This window comes from Sinohyriopsis cumingii, chromosome 19 (assembly GCF_028554795.1).
Source record: "Sinohyriopsis cumingii isolate HCF-2022 chromosome 19, ASM2855479v2, whole genome shotgun sequence".
In the NCBI taxonomy this organism is placed as follows: Eukaryota; Metazoa; Mollusca; class Bivalvia; order Unionida; family Unionidae; genus Sinohyriopsis; species Sinohyriopsis cumingii.
The window spans coordinates 53,836,435-53,857,160 of record NC_142979.1 but is presented as its reverse complement, the minus strand read 5'-3'; the positions used below and the strand labels follow the sequence as shown (position 1 = coordinate 53,857,160).

The window sequence follows — 20,726 nt, the reverse complement described above, 5'->3', positions numbered from 1 at the left end:
GCTAAACTTTTCATATTGCAAACATGCAAATTACCCATTAAGTACACACCTGATATTGGTGCATGGCTTGGGAATTAAAACTTTAATGATCACTGGAATCTTCTGACATTAATAAAGGTTTTGATTTCTTTTGCCTCTTGCCAAAACTTATTCATATTATTTTCCCATACTTTCTCATATATTTCAAAACCTTTAAACAAAATCTCAGCATTGTTAGTCAAGACATCACTACTGCAATAGACCATTTGCAAAATTACCAGCTGGATGAAAATTTTTACAAGAATTTCCCTATCTTAGCAAATTATACAGGATATGACCAGTCTTAATTTGCAAGAAAAGTATTACAGACACACTTAAAGTGACTTTGCCTAAGGGTCAGTTTTCCATAAGCTAACTGGGTTACTCTCTCAAAATAAGAAACAAGAGTATCGCAAATGGCATATGATTAGCTCATATGACCATTCAATCCTAAAGATAATGACCGTGTCTACTGTACATATCATGTGTGAACTTGTTTATCATGTTATCAAAATATTTGTCAGGTTTAAAAAGTGAAAACCTGTACAAAGAAGCTGACCACTAGTTTATTCGCCCTTGCTGTGACCTTTCCCCTGAAAGCATAGAGTAGGACAGAAAATACAAGACAATGTCACATCAAGATTTATAAAGGGATCAAGTTTCATTCAAAACTGATTTAAAAATTATCAAATTAGACCAATACTGATTGATATTTTCCTCTAACACGAATCTGATCTGACTCTGGAAGTACAACTTTAGTATACAAGTCAGAGTTACATTTTCTCCTACAGTGACCTTCATCTTGAGGCAATGGGAATGGCCATGGCATATCAAATACTGTCTAGTAGACAGGATATATAATTCAAGAGACATTAACAGGGATGGTCCTGGCTTTTAAAAAGCTGTCGCCAAAAAAATCGCCAACCTCAATATTTTGTCGCCAATTTTCAAAAAGTGTCGCCAGAACAAGTAGTGTACATTTTTTCAAGTGTTAATTTAGTCTATTAATGTAACAGGCAATGAAAATTACAAAAGATGGGTTAGTTAATACTCTAATTACAACAAGCATTAACAAAATGTTACAAAGTGTTACATGAAGATACGTCGCGATTTTAGGGCTACCCACTTGTTGAACGCAGTTTCAAAGTCTAATTTTTCACATCTGTACATGCTGATTCTCATTAAATTCTCGAGAGATGAGATGCAGAGTTTATTTCTGATGTCAGTTTTTATGAGGTTCTTCTTACTGAATCCACATTCACAGTCTACAGTGCTGACAGGTGACACCAGTAGTCTCTCAGCAGCCCCCCCCCCCCTTACACCCTTATGGCTAACTTCACAAAGCTTGTAGTGAATTGCTTCCTAAATCCCAAGAATGATCACTGAATGCTGTATAAATTTTCTCGACAAACAAAATAGGATCTCCATTCCCACGAATGAAACTTACACGAGTCAACACTTGGCAATATTGGACCGTATATATAAGCATAAATTCACACCCTATTTAGGTATTCTTTCACTCCTGTATTTTGAGAAATAAATAATTATTATTAACTATGCAAAACTGTTTTCTTTTTTGCTATTTTTTGTTGCGGAGTTTAAGACTCTGCAGCCGTAACACGGGATTGATGGCAAAAGGAAAAGATCAATGAGTAAAATGCTGCACTGGCGACAGATATAATTGTGATTGAGATTTTTTCCATTTGCTTTGTATATATACGCAGTAGTCGGTACTTCAAAGGTTATCAGTTTTCTATGAAGGTTCAACAAAACTATTGTATTGGTATATGTAAAAAAAAAGAAAAAAAATAACAGAAGGATTAGCCATTCAATTAATTGTATCTGTTCTATTCGCGTCTTCAGAAGTCGGTCAGTTGTAGGTATAGTGCGGTAGCATGATTGACTGTATCGCAGCATACAGTACTCAGTCCAGATGTCAGCATAAGCAGATTATGATGTAACAATGCACCGTAAAGATGGGGTTGTCAATAAGAACAAAGGATCGTTTGTGTAACAGATTGATTCCAATGCATTGCTTAGTCAAGTTTGTGGCTTCCTTTCGTTCTGGCTTTAAATTTATTCAGTCCAAATCCATGATTGTATGTACAAATTAAATAACCAAAAAGTCTGTCGCCAAAAAAATCGCCAGATGGGATATTTTTGTCGCCAATAAGGAAAAAATATCGCAATTTGCGACATTGGCGAAGCCCAGGACGATCCCTGCATTAAAATATCTTAAATGGTTCAAGAGTTATACTCTGGACTTTGATACAAGTCAAATACATTGTCCTTTGCCATGACTTTAGGGCAGGGTACATGGCTACCATGGGACACATCGTCTAATATATGATAAACAACTGGCTAAAGTTTCATTGTAATATCTCAAGAGATTAAAGAGTTGTAGTCCTAGCAATGATACAAGTACATTTTCCCTTGCTGAAACTTTAACCCTGTGGTAGCGGACCTCTCAAGTTATATGACACACAATCAATTTACAACTTGGACAAAGTTTCATTAAAATCTCTCCAACACTTACAAAGTTACTGTCTGGACAAGCAAATGTTAATGGATGAGTGGACATAAAACACCATAATATGTCATTTAACACAGGTGTGTTATTATTATTATTATTAGTTCTAAATGGGCCCCCTATACGACCAATTCAAGGATATTTTATTTTGCTCCAAGAGTAATACTAAGAGATAATCAGTCCATCAAATTTGTCTAATAAAACTAAACTTTTCTAATGGTCCACTGTAGTTCTTTATTTTGCATACCTAAAATAGGGTAACAGGCCTTTGGCCCATCATTAGGGTCCACTGGTTTCCTTAGCTAGGATGATCACGGGATAATGGGAATAAAAAATTTTATTACAAAAATTGTTCTGCATGATAATTTTGTACTGAAAGGTTGAGAAGAGCAGTTTTTGTTTCTATTAACAGCTATCTTAATGTTTAATTCAAATGATAAGTCTTCAAATTTTGCCAATGAAAGCCAAAGATGAACATCTGAAATGATAGTTTGATTAAATATGACCAAAAGCTCAAATGGTAAATTTGTACCACTATAATAAAAACTCTTGAAAAAATTCAAACAATCTGCAAATATTGCCATCTTTAAGCCAACTTTTACCACTGGAATGGAAGTTTACAACTTACTAACAAAGCAAGACCAAATACATGGAAATACGCTGGTTCAATGCTCAGTTTTGGTTGCATTTAAGTGCAGTACAAAAGTTATTTTATCTATTATAATATACCAGCTCCTCAATGTTGAGGTCATCCAGTGCATTCTGTATGGCCTGGTTCTTTGCATCCTTTTTTGAACTGGCACACGCTTCAGCTACCACCTTGTCGTCCATATATACTCTTGACACAAACCTAAAAGGTAAATCAGATGTAATTTATACACTCTATTCCCAACAACCATTCAAATACATCTATGTTCATTATAAAGCAACATTTTCAAATATTTTCCACTCGTCACAAAAAAATACTTTTCTGGTATGCAGCTTTTCTGATGACAAGTCACTACACCATGCTGCTGACATGTACAAGAATTAGGTTGTGCCTAATTATCACAGAGATGCTTGATACAAACCAATATAATAAATAACAAATAGTGATTATCATTGTGATTTAAAGCGATCATCAGTCAGATCCAATGAAGATGGGAATATATTTCACTACATTTCTTCCTTTCACATGACTATGTCCAAGCAAAAGCAGATGAGCTGGCCTCCACCCCCGCCAAAGAATCTGGTCATAGCCTGCATGTTGATCCAGCCTGCACCAAAGCTTCAATATTGAGGGTACTTATTTTAAGATAAGTGCATACTAAAGAAGCAGGAACCCTTACATTCTGATAAACTTCAGAGGGCTTTCCTTATCAGTAGTCAGGTGATTTACCTGGCTACTTTTACTTTATGCCCAACTACTTTAAAAAAATATCTATATCATCGCTGGGGGAGTACCAAAAACCTACTGCCTACTGTATTTCAGGTCATTTTTGTACAAGAAAAAAATTATTAATTTCAGTGTACGAACAATTATATGTAAAATAAATAATTATCATTTGGTGGTTCTGACCGTGTATGAAAAATAAACAGATCATACCTGAACAAGTTCTATGGAAAACACGCTACTCGACAACCTAACTAGAAAACAAATGTACAAAGTGAACATATATTTTCTGTCTCATTCTGCTTTCAACTCAAGAATCTATTTACAATAAAAATAAAAGTACTCAAAGATTTTTGTTGTTATTAGTGAATGAGAGAGAGAGGATTATGTCTCAGTGTGCAAGCTCATCTGCATTTAGAGCATATGTAGCTGTTATTTTGTGTAATGTTGGTAAAAACGATTAAGATGGTTTGAACAGGAATTAGTTATGGGTATTATTTATTGGTAAATTGTACATAATGACATGAGACCACACTGTCAAGAAATTAAGTGCAACTTGTATTTTTACATTAACAATAATCTCATTATCAAACTGCAAAATAAAATAAAGAATTTGAAATCACATTTTAGTTAATGTGCGTGACCAGGAATGATTCCAAAATTGCCATTACTGTCCATTTACTGACACAAAGTTTGGCATTTGAAAGGGATATTACTCTGACATTTAATGCATCTTAGATCATAACCATCCTGGAATGGCCTAAGGTTGTTGCTGAAGAAACAGGGTTACTAACTCACAATAATTTTCATAAACAAGACAGACATCATGCCCCTACTGCACCATTGATACACTGAATTAGCAAGCACCACAGCAATACCTGCAGGGATAAAAATATAAGCACTTCAGCACAGTAACCACTGGGTGCATGTGCCTGCATTAGCCATGGTGACCCAGTGGTGGCTGGTCTAGTGCCCTGATAACCAGTCATACCATCGACAACATAATTGTGAATGTGGTAGTGGGCATCAATTATGTAGATGAATGCAGACATATAAAAAAAATGTTCAACCGTCCATCCCATCTCACATTTGACATGGATGTTCAAGACACAAGCAGCTATTTCCTGCCCATGATAGCTTTCCATGAAATTGAAATGCAAAAAATGGTTGCACATGTTGGTAATAACCCAACTGCAGAACATTCACCAGGGACCTGGATTGGTTTTGGTTTGTCAACAACTGAATAATGGCCCTTTTCAGCAGCTCCTGATATGTCATAAATGTAAAAGAAATCAAAGTGTGCTTCCAAAAAGTAAACCTGGCCACAATGATACCTGGACTGGGACAATGCAGCAATGATCATTCTGGCAGTGCTGGCCTGTCAATGGTGTTTGCCAAAGACATTGTGAATCATCGTGATAAGAACCCATATAATATCAGAGTACACCAAAGATGGTGACAACTGTGTTGATGCAGGTAGTACACCCATGGAAGGACAAGGCAAACCAGCTGTTCTAAGTGGTAATCCTGATTATAATCTGGGATTCGCTACATGTCTATTAATGCTGACCATGTCACACTGATTCTCAGGCACAATAAAACTATAGCACACCTTTGGTGTTTGCAGGGACATCTGAAAAGTTATTTTTGGCACCAAGCACACAGCTGCAATGACAATGAAGCACTGTAGTAGATGATGACCAAACTGTCTCTGTGGATGCCCATGCTAACTCTGTTACTCGAAGAACTATGGTTACTGTCATTCATGCTGTCAATGGGTCACTCTACGCTGTCGTGGCTCATAATGACCGCCAAGGGGTGAAAAGCCTATGTCAATACAACTTTTTATTTAAAAGAAGTAGCAATAAGAAGGCATTTTTGGATGACTACCATGGTGGCCACAATGGATGTCAGATCAACACAAGGTTCATTCAATTACTAGTCTTCTGATGGGCCACATCAGAGCAACTCAATTGTTATTCAAGACCAACAGGATGCCATATGATGCCTTCCACTGAAATCCCCATTCTGATACAACTTTCCATTCCAAAGCAATATAGTGGCCATAATGGATGTCAGATCAGCTCCATTTTCATTTAATATCAACTGGACATCATAAGAAGTCTTCTGGTGAAAACCCAGTGCTGACGACACCATTCATTCAGGTAGAGTTGCAATAACAAGATTTTCAAGATGGTCACTGTGGTGGCCATATTGGATGTCCAGATGGCTCCATTTTCATTTCCGGAGAAACTAGACATCATAGAAACTCTGGAGAAAATCCCTTTATAATATGAATTTCCATTAGATGGAGCATCTACAACCATGGCTCCCATGCTTTTTTAAAGATAAATTTACAGGGGTTTTCCATGAAATTGATTTTTTCAAGGTTCACATATAACCATTATTAAATGGAATTAAAGAACATTTTAGATTATAAAACATGCATTTTCTAAATCAAAAAGTGTTTCCCTTTCAAGACTTCAAAACATCTAAGTCAGAAAAGATGATCATGTACAAAACCACAAAATGTATCACACAAAACAAGTTTGACTTTATTCCTATAAACTGGCATGTAAAGTCATTTCAATCTACAGAATACAAATTCCAATTTTACTTTGCTGACCTGCATTATGTTGCTAAGTGGGAACAACATAATGAACATAAACTAGTTTGGTTTCCTTTCAAACCTTTAATTCTAAAGAATTCTAAAGCAATATATATATATATATATATATATATATATATATATATGTATCTTATACAAAGTAAACATTTCCTATTACAGTATAAAAAACAATAAATGCAAAGAATTATAATCTTGTCTTGTAACAAAAAGAGTTCAACCATGAATTTACCTGTGCCAATAAAATCCCAAACAGATTTTTTAAACCTAATCTCCTTAAGATGATCTAGTTAAAAATCTGTCATTCAAAAAGCATTTTCAAAAGGACTAATTTAAATTTTGACAAAATTATATATTGTTATATTAACAAGGACCGGATTTTCTGTGAAATCAACTTGTCTTCTTATAATTCGTTAAACCAGTCCCCAAACCTGTATTGATACAAGGGCTTGAATCAGTTTTTAATAGATAATACAAGGAACGATAATTTCTCATATCAACTCGGAGATTCTGCATTTTGAACATTCCGAATATACGCACCCCATTTTTCACACTTGGACATTTATGTTGGGGTGGGGTAGGGTCACTGCAATTACATACTGAAAATTTGGAATTTGCCACCACCATGTGGTAGTGGCATATGGCAGTTGCTTACCAGCGGGCCTAGCAAATTTAAACTTATGTTATATCAACTCATACCTGCACGAAATCAATAGGAAAATGATTTATTTTCTCTGACATGGCAAGTATTATAATCATTATGTCTTTAATCTGCTGATAGACCAGATGAAACTATGGCATAGATGAAATCTGACCCTGTACTTGCCATTTCCTAGTCAGATGACTTCACAAATCTCAAACGACTCCATCGAAGTCCAATAATAACGTGATATCAACAACACACTCCTTTTTAATGTTGTTGAACTGAAATTCAATTATATTAAGTTAAAGTCAGATACCTTTTGCAAAAACCAGAAAGAACATATAATTCTCAACATATTTATTTTGAGAACAACGTCAAGAAGCTTGTGACTGTTGCAGCAATCTGGCCAGTCTGATTCATCAAGCAGAGAGCACATGTCAACATGATAATCACGTGATAGAACAAAACTCCGGAAGTTGTTTTCTGAATAAATATGGAGAATTTCGTGTTCTTTCATTTTTGTATTTTTATTACAATCAGTATATGACTTTCACATAATATTTTTGTTAATTTTTTTCTCTACAACATTTGAAAATGTGGGTTGTGAAATTTGTGTACTCATTTGACTATCAATGCAAATACCAGGTCACATTTCATCAATGCTGTAATTTTATCTTATCTTTCAGCAGATTAAAGACATAACAATTTTAATACTCGCAATTTCTGGGAAAATAAGTAATTTTCATATCAATTTCATGTATGTATGACTTGATTTAACAACATTTAAGTTTGCTAGGATATCCAGTAAGTGGCTATGCTTTGCCACCACCATGTTGGCCTCTTATGATGCTAGCCTGGTTTTCATACCTTCGATGTAAGGAAAGATACTGATATCAAGCTGACCGTGAAAATAAAAGTCTACTAGATGAATCTAATCCATTGAGCATTTGGATTGACTCAGCACATATGTATATTGCAAGCACTCAAATTATCCATACTGCACCCTCCGAATATTTTAGTTAGAACTCGATAACTTTAACTCATGATCAGTCTAGTTACAACTCAATTACGTGATTGTTTCGGTCATCTAGTGGTGGCAGAAAATTTCAGGGTTTTTCCCGACTTTCATCAATATTTGCGAAATTCAAGAACATTTCACAGGTAGCGTAGGAACCCTGTACAACAAGATTTTCAAGATGGTTGCTGTGGCAGCTTTACTGGATGTCTAAGCAGCACCATCTTCATTCAAGAATAACTAGATCTTGGGATAAATGTGTGTACAAAATTGGAATAAATGTGTGTGTAGTTTCGTAGCAATCCTGCAGGAAGTTTAAGAGGAACAATAACAAACTTGTGCTACTGGTGGACAGATGCCAAACAACAGAAAACAGGCCATCCAGTAAGCTCTTCTGGTGTATCACCAAAAGAGCTAAAAATATAAAGACAAGACAATACACACTGACAGCTAAACTCCACCTTAAACAGTTCACAGTCGAAAGAAAGACCAATAGGAAAATGGTTTTGTATTTTTCCAAAATGTTCCTACACTTCAAGGCAGCTGTTACATTAATTAAACTCACCCAAATGGACCAGGATTGTCATCTACTTCTACCCTCCTTGTTATCTTCAGCCTGGAGCAGTATTCCTGCAATATGGAAGCTGGATCCTTATTTCCTGGAGTCATTTGTCCCTCATGAGGGATCTGAAAAATAAATTTAACATATCTGTACATATAGTATAGTCAATCTAATAATGTTCTAGTTCCATATTAAAATATTATTAGTATCACAGTTGTATGGCTTTTTAACCAGCTCACATAAATCCATTTATTTTCAAACTCCATCGATTTTCCAAAGAGTTATAGTTTTACTGGTAGTCAAAAATATAGACAAGCCTCTGGCACATATGGCATCATTATTTTAAGGGGCCCCAGATGGCCAAGTGGTCTAAGGCAAGCGGCTTTACAGGTCACTGACATCTCAATTATTTTTACTGGCTTCAGTTTTCATAGTTTTGTATTTTAAAAAAAAGGCATTTGCAATGATATTGTGTTCATGGATTCCAAGAAGGGTTCCTACTGTATCCAAATAAGACTTGTTGTTTATTGGGTTTTTAAATCTGTGGTTTGTAGCAACCTAGATGTTACTGAAAATTTATAAACCCATAAAAAACAGTAAATTCACAGGATATCAGAAAGATTTTCTACAACATGCATTTAGATCTTTGGTTCAGAGAAAATGAAATAATCCATAAGAATTGGTAACCCATTATTAAAAGTGATTGAACAAGATATTTCCTCGTATTTCAGCACTGAGCCTATTGCAAGTCTTGATTCCATGCAATTTTAACAGCAAGGGATTCAATGAAGAGGTCGTAGAAAAATTCTGCTTTAAACTCTTTTTTGTCCTTTGTATGTTGGACTCTCATTCTTTTAGACATGTAGCCATCAACTTCCATTTTAAATCTTACAAACAGCTTTCACAAGAGCTAAATCAAAACGATGAGTTTAGTGTACATTAATAGTTGTTGTTGTGGGTTTTGTGCCATTTTCAGCACATGATAGGCCATACATGGCAGACCGTATACCTGGTGAAGGAAGAACCTGGGAAAACTAAGGGAAGAATCAATGACATACAGGAAGATACTGGCAAACATTCTCACATACCCACATTGGTCACACCTGTGACTCTAGCCCACGGAGACAGGTAAGATGGCAGTGATTGGTAAAAGCAAGTGCTTTTCATCGCTCTGCCACTCTGGTCCATAAAGCACAAAATCAAGGAGGCTATTATAATAATACCTGTTGTTTGACTGTGAGATCAGGGACATCCTTCCATTTTGGCCGCAGTGGAGCATGTGGGTCAGCTGGAAGGACTAATTTTCTTCCAAGGGAGTCATATATTACATTGCCTTCTGTAAAAATATATAACAAAGAATGTAAAAAAATCCCTATTAAATAGCTGTCTCTATGAAAATTTTAATAATCTCCTTCTGTAAAAATATATAACAAAGAAAGTAAAAAAATCCCTATTAAATAGCTGTCTCTATGAAACTTTAATAATCTCCTTCTGTAAAAATATATAACAAAGAATGTAAATAAATCCCTATTAAATAGCTGTCTCTATGAAAATTTTAATAATCTCCAGCAGCATTTATAAACATTAATTAACAGGCAGTAAATCAATTCATACCAAAAATCTTGATAATGAAATGTCGGCCCCTGTGACAGGGAATAACAGAAAAAAATAAATAAGAAAAAAACCCTTCTGTGATATCAAAACACAGATACTAAAATGAGTAGACAAAAAACATTTCTTTTCTTTTCTTCAAAAGCAACATCACTGTTGTTAAAATCTGCTTTAGAAGCAATTATCATGTCCACCCATAGAAGCCAAATTTTACTGGGCAAAAGATGAAGATTTAAGTGGCAGCCATTATACCACTATTGGAACCCTAGTTCATGCATCAGTGATTACAATGATCATCCACAACAGATGATACATTAAATGTAATGCATGCAATCCACACATCTAATTTCTATACTAATTCACAGACATCATTAACCTGCTGACAGTATCATTAATGAATAATCTGTAAATCAAAGATTAATAATAATAATAATAATAATAATAATAATAATAATAATATTAATAATAATAATAATAACAACAGTAATAATAGAAAGCATTAGCAAAGTTGGGGACTCTCTACATTCAAGCTGGGCTTCTGAAACTGACGGGGGAAATCAAGTTTTGGGACCTGAGAGTCATGGAATCCTAATCCAGAAATTCTGTAGAAACTCCTGTTATTGTAGTTATAGTCCAGACAAAGTTAATTCATGGATGGATGGACAGATGATGTAGGTGACAAGAACTGGTAACCCATGAACAAAAGTGAATAGTACTTACAAATTTAAAACAAGATAGTTCCTAAACATTCTGCAATTAGCCCCTCATCAAAAGAGTCAAGTGCCATTTCTCTATCAGTGGATACGATACAATTAGATAATTTAGTTTATCACTATGAGAATTGGCTAAATAGAAAGCTTGCAAAGATTGATATGGCCCAAATTATTCATAAATGCATTTGTTCTTGTGTTTTCTTATGAACTGAGTTGACATTACCTTCCTTAGTGGGAGCATCATTATCATCTAGCCCTAGCAATTGAGTGAAGGCAATCTTAGCAGCGTTAGTTTTAGCCTCCTTCTTGGTTTTCCCCACACCCTGAGCATATGCTTTACCATTTACTGTACACTGGCTGGCAAATTTATTTATGAGTGAGTAGACCTCAACTGGTACTTCCTTGAAAGTAGGTGACAGTCGCTGCATTGCACAATATTCCATCAATGCGCTGATGGCCTGGAATGAAAGAAATTACCATATATGCATCATATTTATTATTTATAGCTGTCATAATGTTGCATGGCACCTTGATCGATCAACCTGATATGTACCTCAGTCACCTTTAAAAGATGAAGATGTGGGGCTTTATTATATTTAGCAGGACACTGGCAGAGTAACGTGGTCAAATGTCATCTGGGCACACTCAATGTACAAGAATTAATCACTGGAAACCCTGCATGAAAATGTAACTATTACTGTCACATAGAAACATAATTAATAAAGTTTTAGTATTCTGCAACAAAAAATAAACACATCCTGGCTCATACCCCACACAAAATGTATATAACATTGTTGAATAATACAATATAAAAATGGAACTAATGTACTGCTCTTTATTTCTTTTCATATGACTTTCTGCATGCTACCTTGTGTTTATTTAATCTGCCAAGTGAAAGTATTTGAAATAAAAAGAAAATGGATTCAGACACTTCCAAACAATTAAGTCATCTGCTGCCACAAAGTTCAAACAATGAAAACTCTTTTCAGGATTTTTGCCTAAGACACTGAAAAGACTATCTGTGATAAACTTGAAGGTGCTTTCTTTAATATCAACTCTCGACTACTAATGATGTAAAATATCTCTGACTACTTTCTGAAGATGCTAAGTCTGGAATATTTTGGCCAAGCTGGCATGAATAAAAACAGATTTACTCTGAACACACATATACAGAGAATGACTGTACGTCTAGTCCTAACCAGAGCTAGTACAACTGTTAAAATATCAGGACCATAACAAAACTATGTGGACATTCAGAAGAATTTCAGTGAAACTGTACTAAAGATTAACTAGTGAGATTTTTTTCTCTGAAGAAAATCTCACCATACAGTCCAGATAACAAGCATTCCAGTAGCAACCACAGATATAACCAGACAAATTGCTGCTTCCTTATTGCACCCCCCCCCCAATACAAGCACTATTCCTTAATGCCAGCTTTGAAGTTTCCCTTGAGCAACAAATGGCAAGTCTTACTGTGATCATTCACTATCTCTATGCACAGATTGCATCACTGAAGTAGCAGTTAATCAATCTCACATCTGAGTTTATTAAGCGGCCACTACTGTTGCCTCCAGTACCTGTCCCACAACATATGCCAAAGAAGGATGTAACCCCTCAACCTGTCAAAAGGGCTCTAGTGTAATTCACACTTCATCTATGATTCAAACTGGAAAAAATAACAAAGCTCCATGTAAACAAAAAATGAAGTCCCATAACAAACAGCATACAATAAAATAGGCAGAACACAAGCAGTCAAAGAAAGCAATGCTCCCAGTTAAAATGTATCACTCAAAATAGATGGTTTCTGGGAATTATTTTACTTTAGTATTTTTCTAGAGACAACTTGATGCATGATCTTGAGACATCTTAGCATAGCAGAAATTACATTTGGTACAACCTATGATTTTATATTTCTGCAAGCTAAGCAATTCACCATGGTGGGAGTAGCTGTTGATCCCGTTGATGTTGGCAGGTAACAAAAATATTTAATTTCATATATTAATGCTTGTAAAAGAATTGTTTTTCATTTAAAGTGGCATTCGAATATGTAATGCATAACTGATTAGTTTTGTGTATTAGGATAAACATTGTAGCTATTTATAATCCTAATTAGATAATTACTAATGGCATGGTTTGATCAGCAGTTTGACTGGACATTTTCTTCAATTACTGGCACAATCAGCATTGGAAAAACAACACTGGTTTCCTGAATTAGATACCAGGGTTCATACTGAACTTTGAATGATAAATTCAAAGACTTTTCCCAAACTTTCAAAGACCACAAACAGAGATTTCCAAGACCTATTTTCGCTAACATTTTGTATACAGGTTATATGAGAAAACAATGAATGCAAAATGCTATATTATTTAATGATGAAATTCAAACTACAATTATTTTCCTAAAATTGCTTTATAATTATCTGGAAGACAGGTTAACATTCATTGTTATTTCAAAAATATTTAACTTATGCATCAGATTTAATACAAAATAAATTGTTCTCTTAACAAACATCAGCACTGCTTTAAATGCATTATTATAATTGCCGTTTTTTCCTCTTCAATCATTTTGGAAAGAGAAGCCACCACTGCCATCTTTTCCTCTGCTCTTCTCTTCTTCTAAGAGCATTTGACTCTGTTATATTACAAGTACAATGAGTCCTTTTAACTCTGCTTCTTCTGCCTTCTGAGCAGAGGAAGCATGCAGGCTAGGAATGTCAGCTTCAAGACACTGATTTTTGGCTCAAGTTCTTCCACTTTATCCATGGCTAACTCCCGTTTCTTTCCTTTTCTGATTTTCTCCTCATGCTCCTCCTCTGCTTTCTTCTTATCCAGATAGGCATGGTACTTATGTCTTGCAGAGGAGGAATGTCATCATTTCATTGCTAATGATGATTTCCAAAGGTCCACCTGCTTTTCTCATTGTGTCAATGATTAGCCTCTCTCGACTGTTGCCTGCCCATGTGAAAACAACATTTTCTGGAGAACATTCCAAAGTTCAACATATTTCTTTCTTTTGGAAAGGACTTCATCAAGGCTGTCATCTGTTCTATTGATGTGATGTGATTTATATTTTTAACATACCTTTAATAATTTTTCAGTTATATCGCTACGATGTCTGCAATGTGGCAGTTTATAGTGATGTCTAGCACTGGGGCATCATGCTGCAGACATGTAGCATGATGTCCCACCCAGTCCTAACACTAACCTCTTAATGCTGAATGCACAGCGAGGCAGCTGTTAGTACCATTTGTGAAAGTCTTTGGTATGACTCGGCCGGGGATCAAACCCACGACCTCCCGCATCCAAGACGGGCGCTCTAACCACAGGGCCACCAGAGCGGTCCTGTTCTACTGAAGCATTTCAAGGGTTGATTGTCCGACTGGATAACTTCATCCACTAATTTTCCATACTTAGTCAATATTAAATCACTCTACTTCTCTTCCTGTCTCACATATAATTCATAACAGTGTGAAGTTAATGTGTACTAATTTGCATATTACCTTTGGCATGTCTTGTAAGGGATCCATCTCCCATCAAAGCCAAGTTGATCGTCTTTTTACACCCTGTATAAAACGCCTTTCGCTTACATGTTTTATCCTTTTTCAGCCATTCCTTGTATTTCTTTTGTTCAAGACAGATATCATCGAAAGAGCAAAGACCTGGCATTTTTAAACATGATGTGAACAAAGCTGAAGACGTAAATCAACTGAACAAATTTTGAATCCTCGAGCATGTTACTTTCACACATTTTCTACATATAGTGAGCGCTTGTTTAATGTAACCAAAATTCAATTGGCTGAATGTCTTGATAAAAATATCGTGAATTAGTGTAATGAACATTTTGATTGGCCAAAGTTGATGATCTCGTCTAATCAAATTGAACGATTCATCAAAAGAAAGAAGACAGTAAAACAGACTACATCCGAATCTAACAACCTTGACAATTTTATTTGTGATAATAAGCACATAATCTTTAGAAACTCTAAGCGCTTTACAACATTAGATACATAAAAACATATAATGGTAAGTTTGCGAAAAACAAACAGCATGAAATTAGAAAACAACAAAAACGTGCTGAAAACAGTTATGGTGCTGACTTCCTTTGATGAAGGGTGTATGTAGCAGCCAAGGCCAACTTTGGACAGCCAACCAAATGTTGTTATTGCGACAGCTATGAAACTGAACAGGTCATCAAAAGAAAGAAACCGGGAAACTCGACTACGGTCTGACTATACATCCCCGTTTGTTTGTATCCTGCTACCAATTTCAATAATGAAAACGTCTGATGTGATAAAAAGTGCACAGAACTAAGTCAATTGAATCACTGATTTATAATTTATAACCTGAAAATGTCAAAACTGTAGGTATAAAATATCCAAAAATTCTACTTGCATGGACCAGTTGATTTCCTGAAACAAATTCCACGTGGACCAGTTGATATCCTGAAACTCCATAAAATTCCAATTTGTACCCATACATGGATTTGGGTCAGTATCTTTCTTTACTTGCCAGCCAAAATGTGTACGTTTTCTCAGACTGCTAGACAAATCTATATTATCCGAGCCATGAAAAACTGCTCTTGACCCCCTCACTTGTCATTATCTCCTTATTCAAGTTAAGTTTTCCTTCATCAATTTATTGATTGAAAATATAACAAGTTATATAAACTTGGATGATTCTTTTGGGCAACTTTAACCACAGCTTACCTGCTTTTTTCCCTCTAGGAAATCTTGGACAAGTTCTGGTGGAACATTTTTGGGTGTATTGCTCTTCTCTACGGGGGGCTCATCCGGTGGCCTCTGGGTAAGCCCAGGTATGTACCTATACTGCGCAGACATACCGAGTCTTGTCTCTCTATACAAATAGATTTTAATATACAGTGAAATGAGAATACAAGTTACAAACAGGGTAGTAGTTGGTGTAAATCATTTTCAATGAGCTTCAAATTTACTTAAATTCAGGTAAATGACTGTAAGAACTGATTATTACAAATTAAATTACATAGTATAAAGTCTATTCAGTGTTAATCACCATGATTATACAAGTAGAATGAAGCAAGGTCATGAATAATTTTAAAAGAAAAGGTTACAATAAATATGACCATCTTAAATACGGCTTCTGTTATTAAACACATTGTGTGTAAAACTCTGATAACACAAACAACTGCCTGTGAAAATGTCTGATAATGTTTTATGAGCATCATAATGCATATCAAAAAAATTTATTTCAAACTTCAAGGAGGTCTGAACAGAGCAAGAAACATCCAGCATAATGAAATTAAAGAAAGGCACTTTATCAACATAATAATTATAAGTGTCTGTTTCCTTTATGAACTTATTAAATGACAGTAATGAGTCTTTATTTTTTATTATACAGAGGATCAACTTCAACATGTGGTACTGCGTTTTAAGTGAAACAATGGTGCTAAATTGGTCTTTGCATTTAAAAGACAATGTGTATGTTATGATCACTTTGAAAGTCTTTAGAAGTTGCGGTTGTCAAATGAGGATATCTTTCTATTTGGATAAAATGAGTTTACTGAATAGTTTTTACAATGGAAGGTCATAAGATTCAGAGAAGGAAACCTCACATCAAAGTGGAAGAATAAAACATAAGGTTGCCACCAAGCCTAAGGTAACTATTCCTCCAAAGAGACATAAATAGAGGATCTCAAATGAGTAATGACTTAGCAATGAATTTATCAAATGAGCTTAATAACTTTTGCAAGCCTGTTTAAACGAAATATTTCGGAGATAAAGAAGAAATGATTTGATCATTCTGCTCAGATGCTGCACAATACATTATTTGTGCGTATACAGTCCTCAAAGCTAGCTGAATTAATAATGCACAGTTCTATAACCAGTAACATTTATAAGTAGATTTTTATTTTTACAAATTGTACTTCAAAGAGCAACTGTTTTTAAATATCAATAGAATATTTGACACAAACATCATGACACAAACATCATTTTTCAACACCTGACTGATGATGGATTTACTGTGTGATGTCACATAGTTAGCTCAAGCTCAGTTCGACAAGTGATGTACATCTTCTTCATCAAATTTTTACAATGCTTCCACCTAATGTGTGATAATTTCCAGATGGTGGATATTCATACGAAGGGATGATAACTGGGTGCAGAAATATCAGATTTACTGTAATGCATTTTTGACAGGATATTTGTATTATCTGATTTGGACTGGTAGACAAAAACGGATTTTATTTAGAGTCAGAACTGCATCACATAACAAGAAACATCACCTCGGCGGACCTATTTTACCGTGTAAATTTCTGTTAGTTGAGAGACCAGCACATATCCACATTCTTCTCTAAACCAAGGTGAATTTATTTACTCTTGTAAGCTAACATTTAAACCATGTTAATTCTGTCATAGCATGGATTCCATTTTACAGCCTTTTCTCCAGCCCTATATCCTTTAATTGATAGACCTGCCAACCCTAACAAGACCTTCACAGTACAACAGCTGAATATTAGACCAGATTTTAGTAAGGTGTAACAAAATTATATTATGTACTGCTGTTATTCATCAAGCTGGAAAACATACATTTTAAGGTCCAGAATTATGATTAAAGACGTGCAGCAAATGTAAACATGTTCAACTAAAACGTTTGTAAAGTTTACTTGCACCTTAATTACCTCCAGTACAGTTGCACAAACTGCAGTTACAAACCCTACAGAGTTTAAAGGCTTTTTACAATCTCCCAACTTGACATAATCCTTAAAAAATTAAATTTCATGTAGGTCATGGCAGCTTTCCCACAATGAGATTACCAGATCAAAACATGTCCACCAGACATACTTCCTTCTTTTTCCTTTAAAAATCTGAATATTCCCTTTTATTCTTCTGTATCATGAAATCATTTTAAGAGGCTTATTGTCCCTTTCATCCTGAAAATACAAAGCGCCCAAGGTGCTCCTGTAAAGTTAATCTATTTCCCTGACCAATTCCACTGAATCTGATATGAAACCAGATCTAGACCAAACTACAGACAATCTAGAATCTGGATTTTACCACAAACAACAATTTCCACAATTTTTTTTTATTCTGTTAAGTCCATATTTTTAAGAATCATTTCTTTCAGACCTAAGGCAAAATCATAAGGGTTGGCAGGTCAGCAATAGTTTTTGTTTCGTTTGTAATGAGCCCCACTGGAGTAAATTGCACATATTCTGACAGACATAACCTTTTTTCCAATGCCCAATGTGCAATCGGTTACAAAAATGTCCACCACAATGTTTACAGTAATAGTAAAACTAAAAGTCCCATTAGTCATAGTAGGAAAATATCCAAGGCTTATAGTGAACAAGAATTTCATAGGCTTATTTGGACCAATCAGAATCACATAAAGTGATGTCATATCCAAAATATCAAACTGCGTACACAACATGTAAAGTGTATCAATTTTGTTATAAGCCAAACTCTGTCAGCAAACTTTGTCAAATATTACACCAAGAAAAACTCTGCCAAATTGGGTTGATAATTAACCATGGCTTCAATTTATCAACTCTGAATAAAAGATGTTTTGCAGTTTGTTCAAACAATATCCCAAACTGACTGGAAATTCTGCCAGTGTATTTGTTAATGGAACTGACTATTTCATTATTTAATCAAGCATCTCTCATGAAAGTTTTGGATCTCATTAAATACCTGGGGCAAGAGACTTTGTTATGTCAACTGATAAGTCTTGAGAAGGAAAGTCTAAATTCTAGAATAACTTTTCCATATGTACATGTATATATACGACCATAATAATAAAAAATGTAGGTCCTTTTATGAAATTCATTTGTTGAACAGTGTTTCTTTTGTTTTTACTATGGACTGAAATGCATACATTTCACTGAACCTAGGTGAGATTGAAAATTTTGTGACAAGTGAATTTTCTGAAACCCCGTAGGACATAGAACATGTTGATTTTTTTAAGGTGCTATGTCTTACTATCCAAATAACGACCTTGTATAGTGTGTTCCCATGTCGTTGACATCGGAATGAGTAAAGTTTCAGGAATATCTCACGCATCTGGCAGCATATATCGACACTCTTCCACTAATTTCTGTGTAATTAATATACTTACTGTGTTGTCTTTATCCTGGTGTAATGAAAATATGACACTAGCAAATGGATGCCTTTTCATGTTCCGTTGACATATTTCAATTTGTTGCAGTGCCATGGTAGTCCAAGTATGTTTAAGTAGCTTCATGTGGCAGATATGTTTTTTGAATGAAACAAAACATTGCTTTACAGTTCCAATAGGCATATTATATTTTTATTCATTTCGTTCAAGAATAATATTTCCACTCAACCCAATTTCAGCATACCCAGCTTTCATCACTTTCCAGTCAACTGAAATGTAGGACAACGAAACTTAAAAACAGGTCCATTTCCTTTGTGAGAATTTGAATTCATTACAGAAAAGACATCAGAGTAGGAAACGTCTGACTAAAACATTATTACCTTACTTTGCTGAAAAGCACCATTATTTTAGTTGCCAATTGTGTGAGATATATTCCTGCAAATTTTACTTTCGTTATGATGTTAGTCAACATCAAAACACACTACACAGCGCTGTTAGTTAGGCAGTAAGACCTTGACGCCCAAAACATAAATTTCAGCGTCAGGTTTTACATGTAGGGCCCTGAGTGGCCGAGTGGTCTAAAGCGCTCTCCGTTATGGATCACTGCCATCTCACCTTTGTCTGCGTGGGTTCGAGTCTCGGATTCAGCTAATGTGGGTACGTGAGAAAGCTTGCCAGTAGCTTCTCAGCGGTCAGTGGTTCTTCCCGGGGCTTTCCCGGGTTCTTCCTCCACCATCAATACTGGCCGCCATGTATAGCCTATCGTGTGCTGAAAATGGCGTTAAACTCTATAACAACAACAACGGGCACGTGGCACATACGTAGACGTTTGCTTACCGTGCAGTCGGTTGTTACAACTTACATGTAGGACTACGGTAGGACGTACCGATTGAACCCACAGGGGTTCGTTACAAAAAAATTTTTTGGAGTATCCGTCCTTGAATCAAGCGATGTTTTTGTTTCATATCTGTAACAATATAGCACTTTTGTGCGATACTGTTACAGGTTAGAACCCCCATCCCTTGATTCAAGAACGCATACTCCAAATTTTGTTTGTAACGAACCCTTGTGGTTTAATCCACTGTGAGGCAAGACAGAAATTATGTTATTGTCTTCAGTCATTAATATTTACATTCAGAATGAAAATACCTTTTTATGTTACAGCTCTATTTAAAAATAAAACCAAAAAAGTAAAATGTCAGTGAAATTGTTTGAGAGACAACTCTCGAAAACCCAAGCTGCTTCTTGTGCGATTAGACTGGTCCTAGGTTGTACGTTTATTAGACTGGTACCCTGAAGCTCATATGACTAAAACTAAACATGTGCTACATAGGGGCCGGTAATCAGGTTTCTTCTGGACTCGGACTCATAACTGTTGAATCAGTGCCCGATTTAATCTCTCCTTTTATAACTATTCCACGTAAACACACCCATAATAATAATAATAATAAGGACTTTGTATAGCGCCTAATCTTCAGAAGCTCTAAGCGCTTTACAACATTAGACAACACCTATAAGATAAAAATAAACAAACATATAATG

At 35.3% G+C, this 20,726-nt stretch overlaps 1 protein-coding gene across 2 annotated transcripts in view; it reads right to left on the bottom strand.

Moving 5' to 3' along the window:
* The window catches only part of LOC149775721 (adenosine deaminase domain-containing protein 1-like), a 68,563-nt gene extending 48,115 nt beyond the window's left edge, over positions 1-20,448 (bottom strand). The window contains exons 1-6 of one of the 2 annotated variants that reach the window (XM_089943940.1): positions 20,334-20,448; positions 15,797-15,944; positions 11,314-11,548; positions 9,990-10,102; positions 8,770-8,891; positions 3,278-3,398 (exon numbers count right to left, since the gene is read on the bottom strand). In XM_089943940.1, the coding sequence (XP_089800066.1) occupies positions 3,278-3,398; positions 8,770-8,891; positions 9,990-10,102; positions 11,314-11,548; positions 15,797-15,928 (723 nt within the window). In that variant the 5' untranslated portion in view covers positions 15,929-15,944; positions 20,334-20,448. Of the gene's footprint in view, positions 1-3,277; positions 3,399-8,769; positions 8,892-9,989; positions 10,103-11,313; positions 11,549-15,796; positions 15,945-17,371; positions 18,734-20,333 lie in introns of those variants that run through there. The other variant, XM_089943941.1, reaches the window with a different exon arrangement.
* Positions 20,449-20,726: the final 278 nt, after the last annotated feature.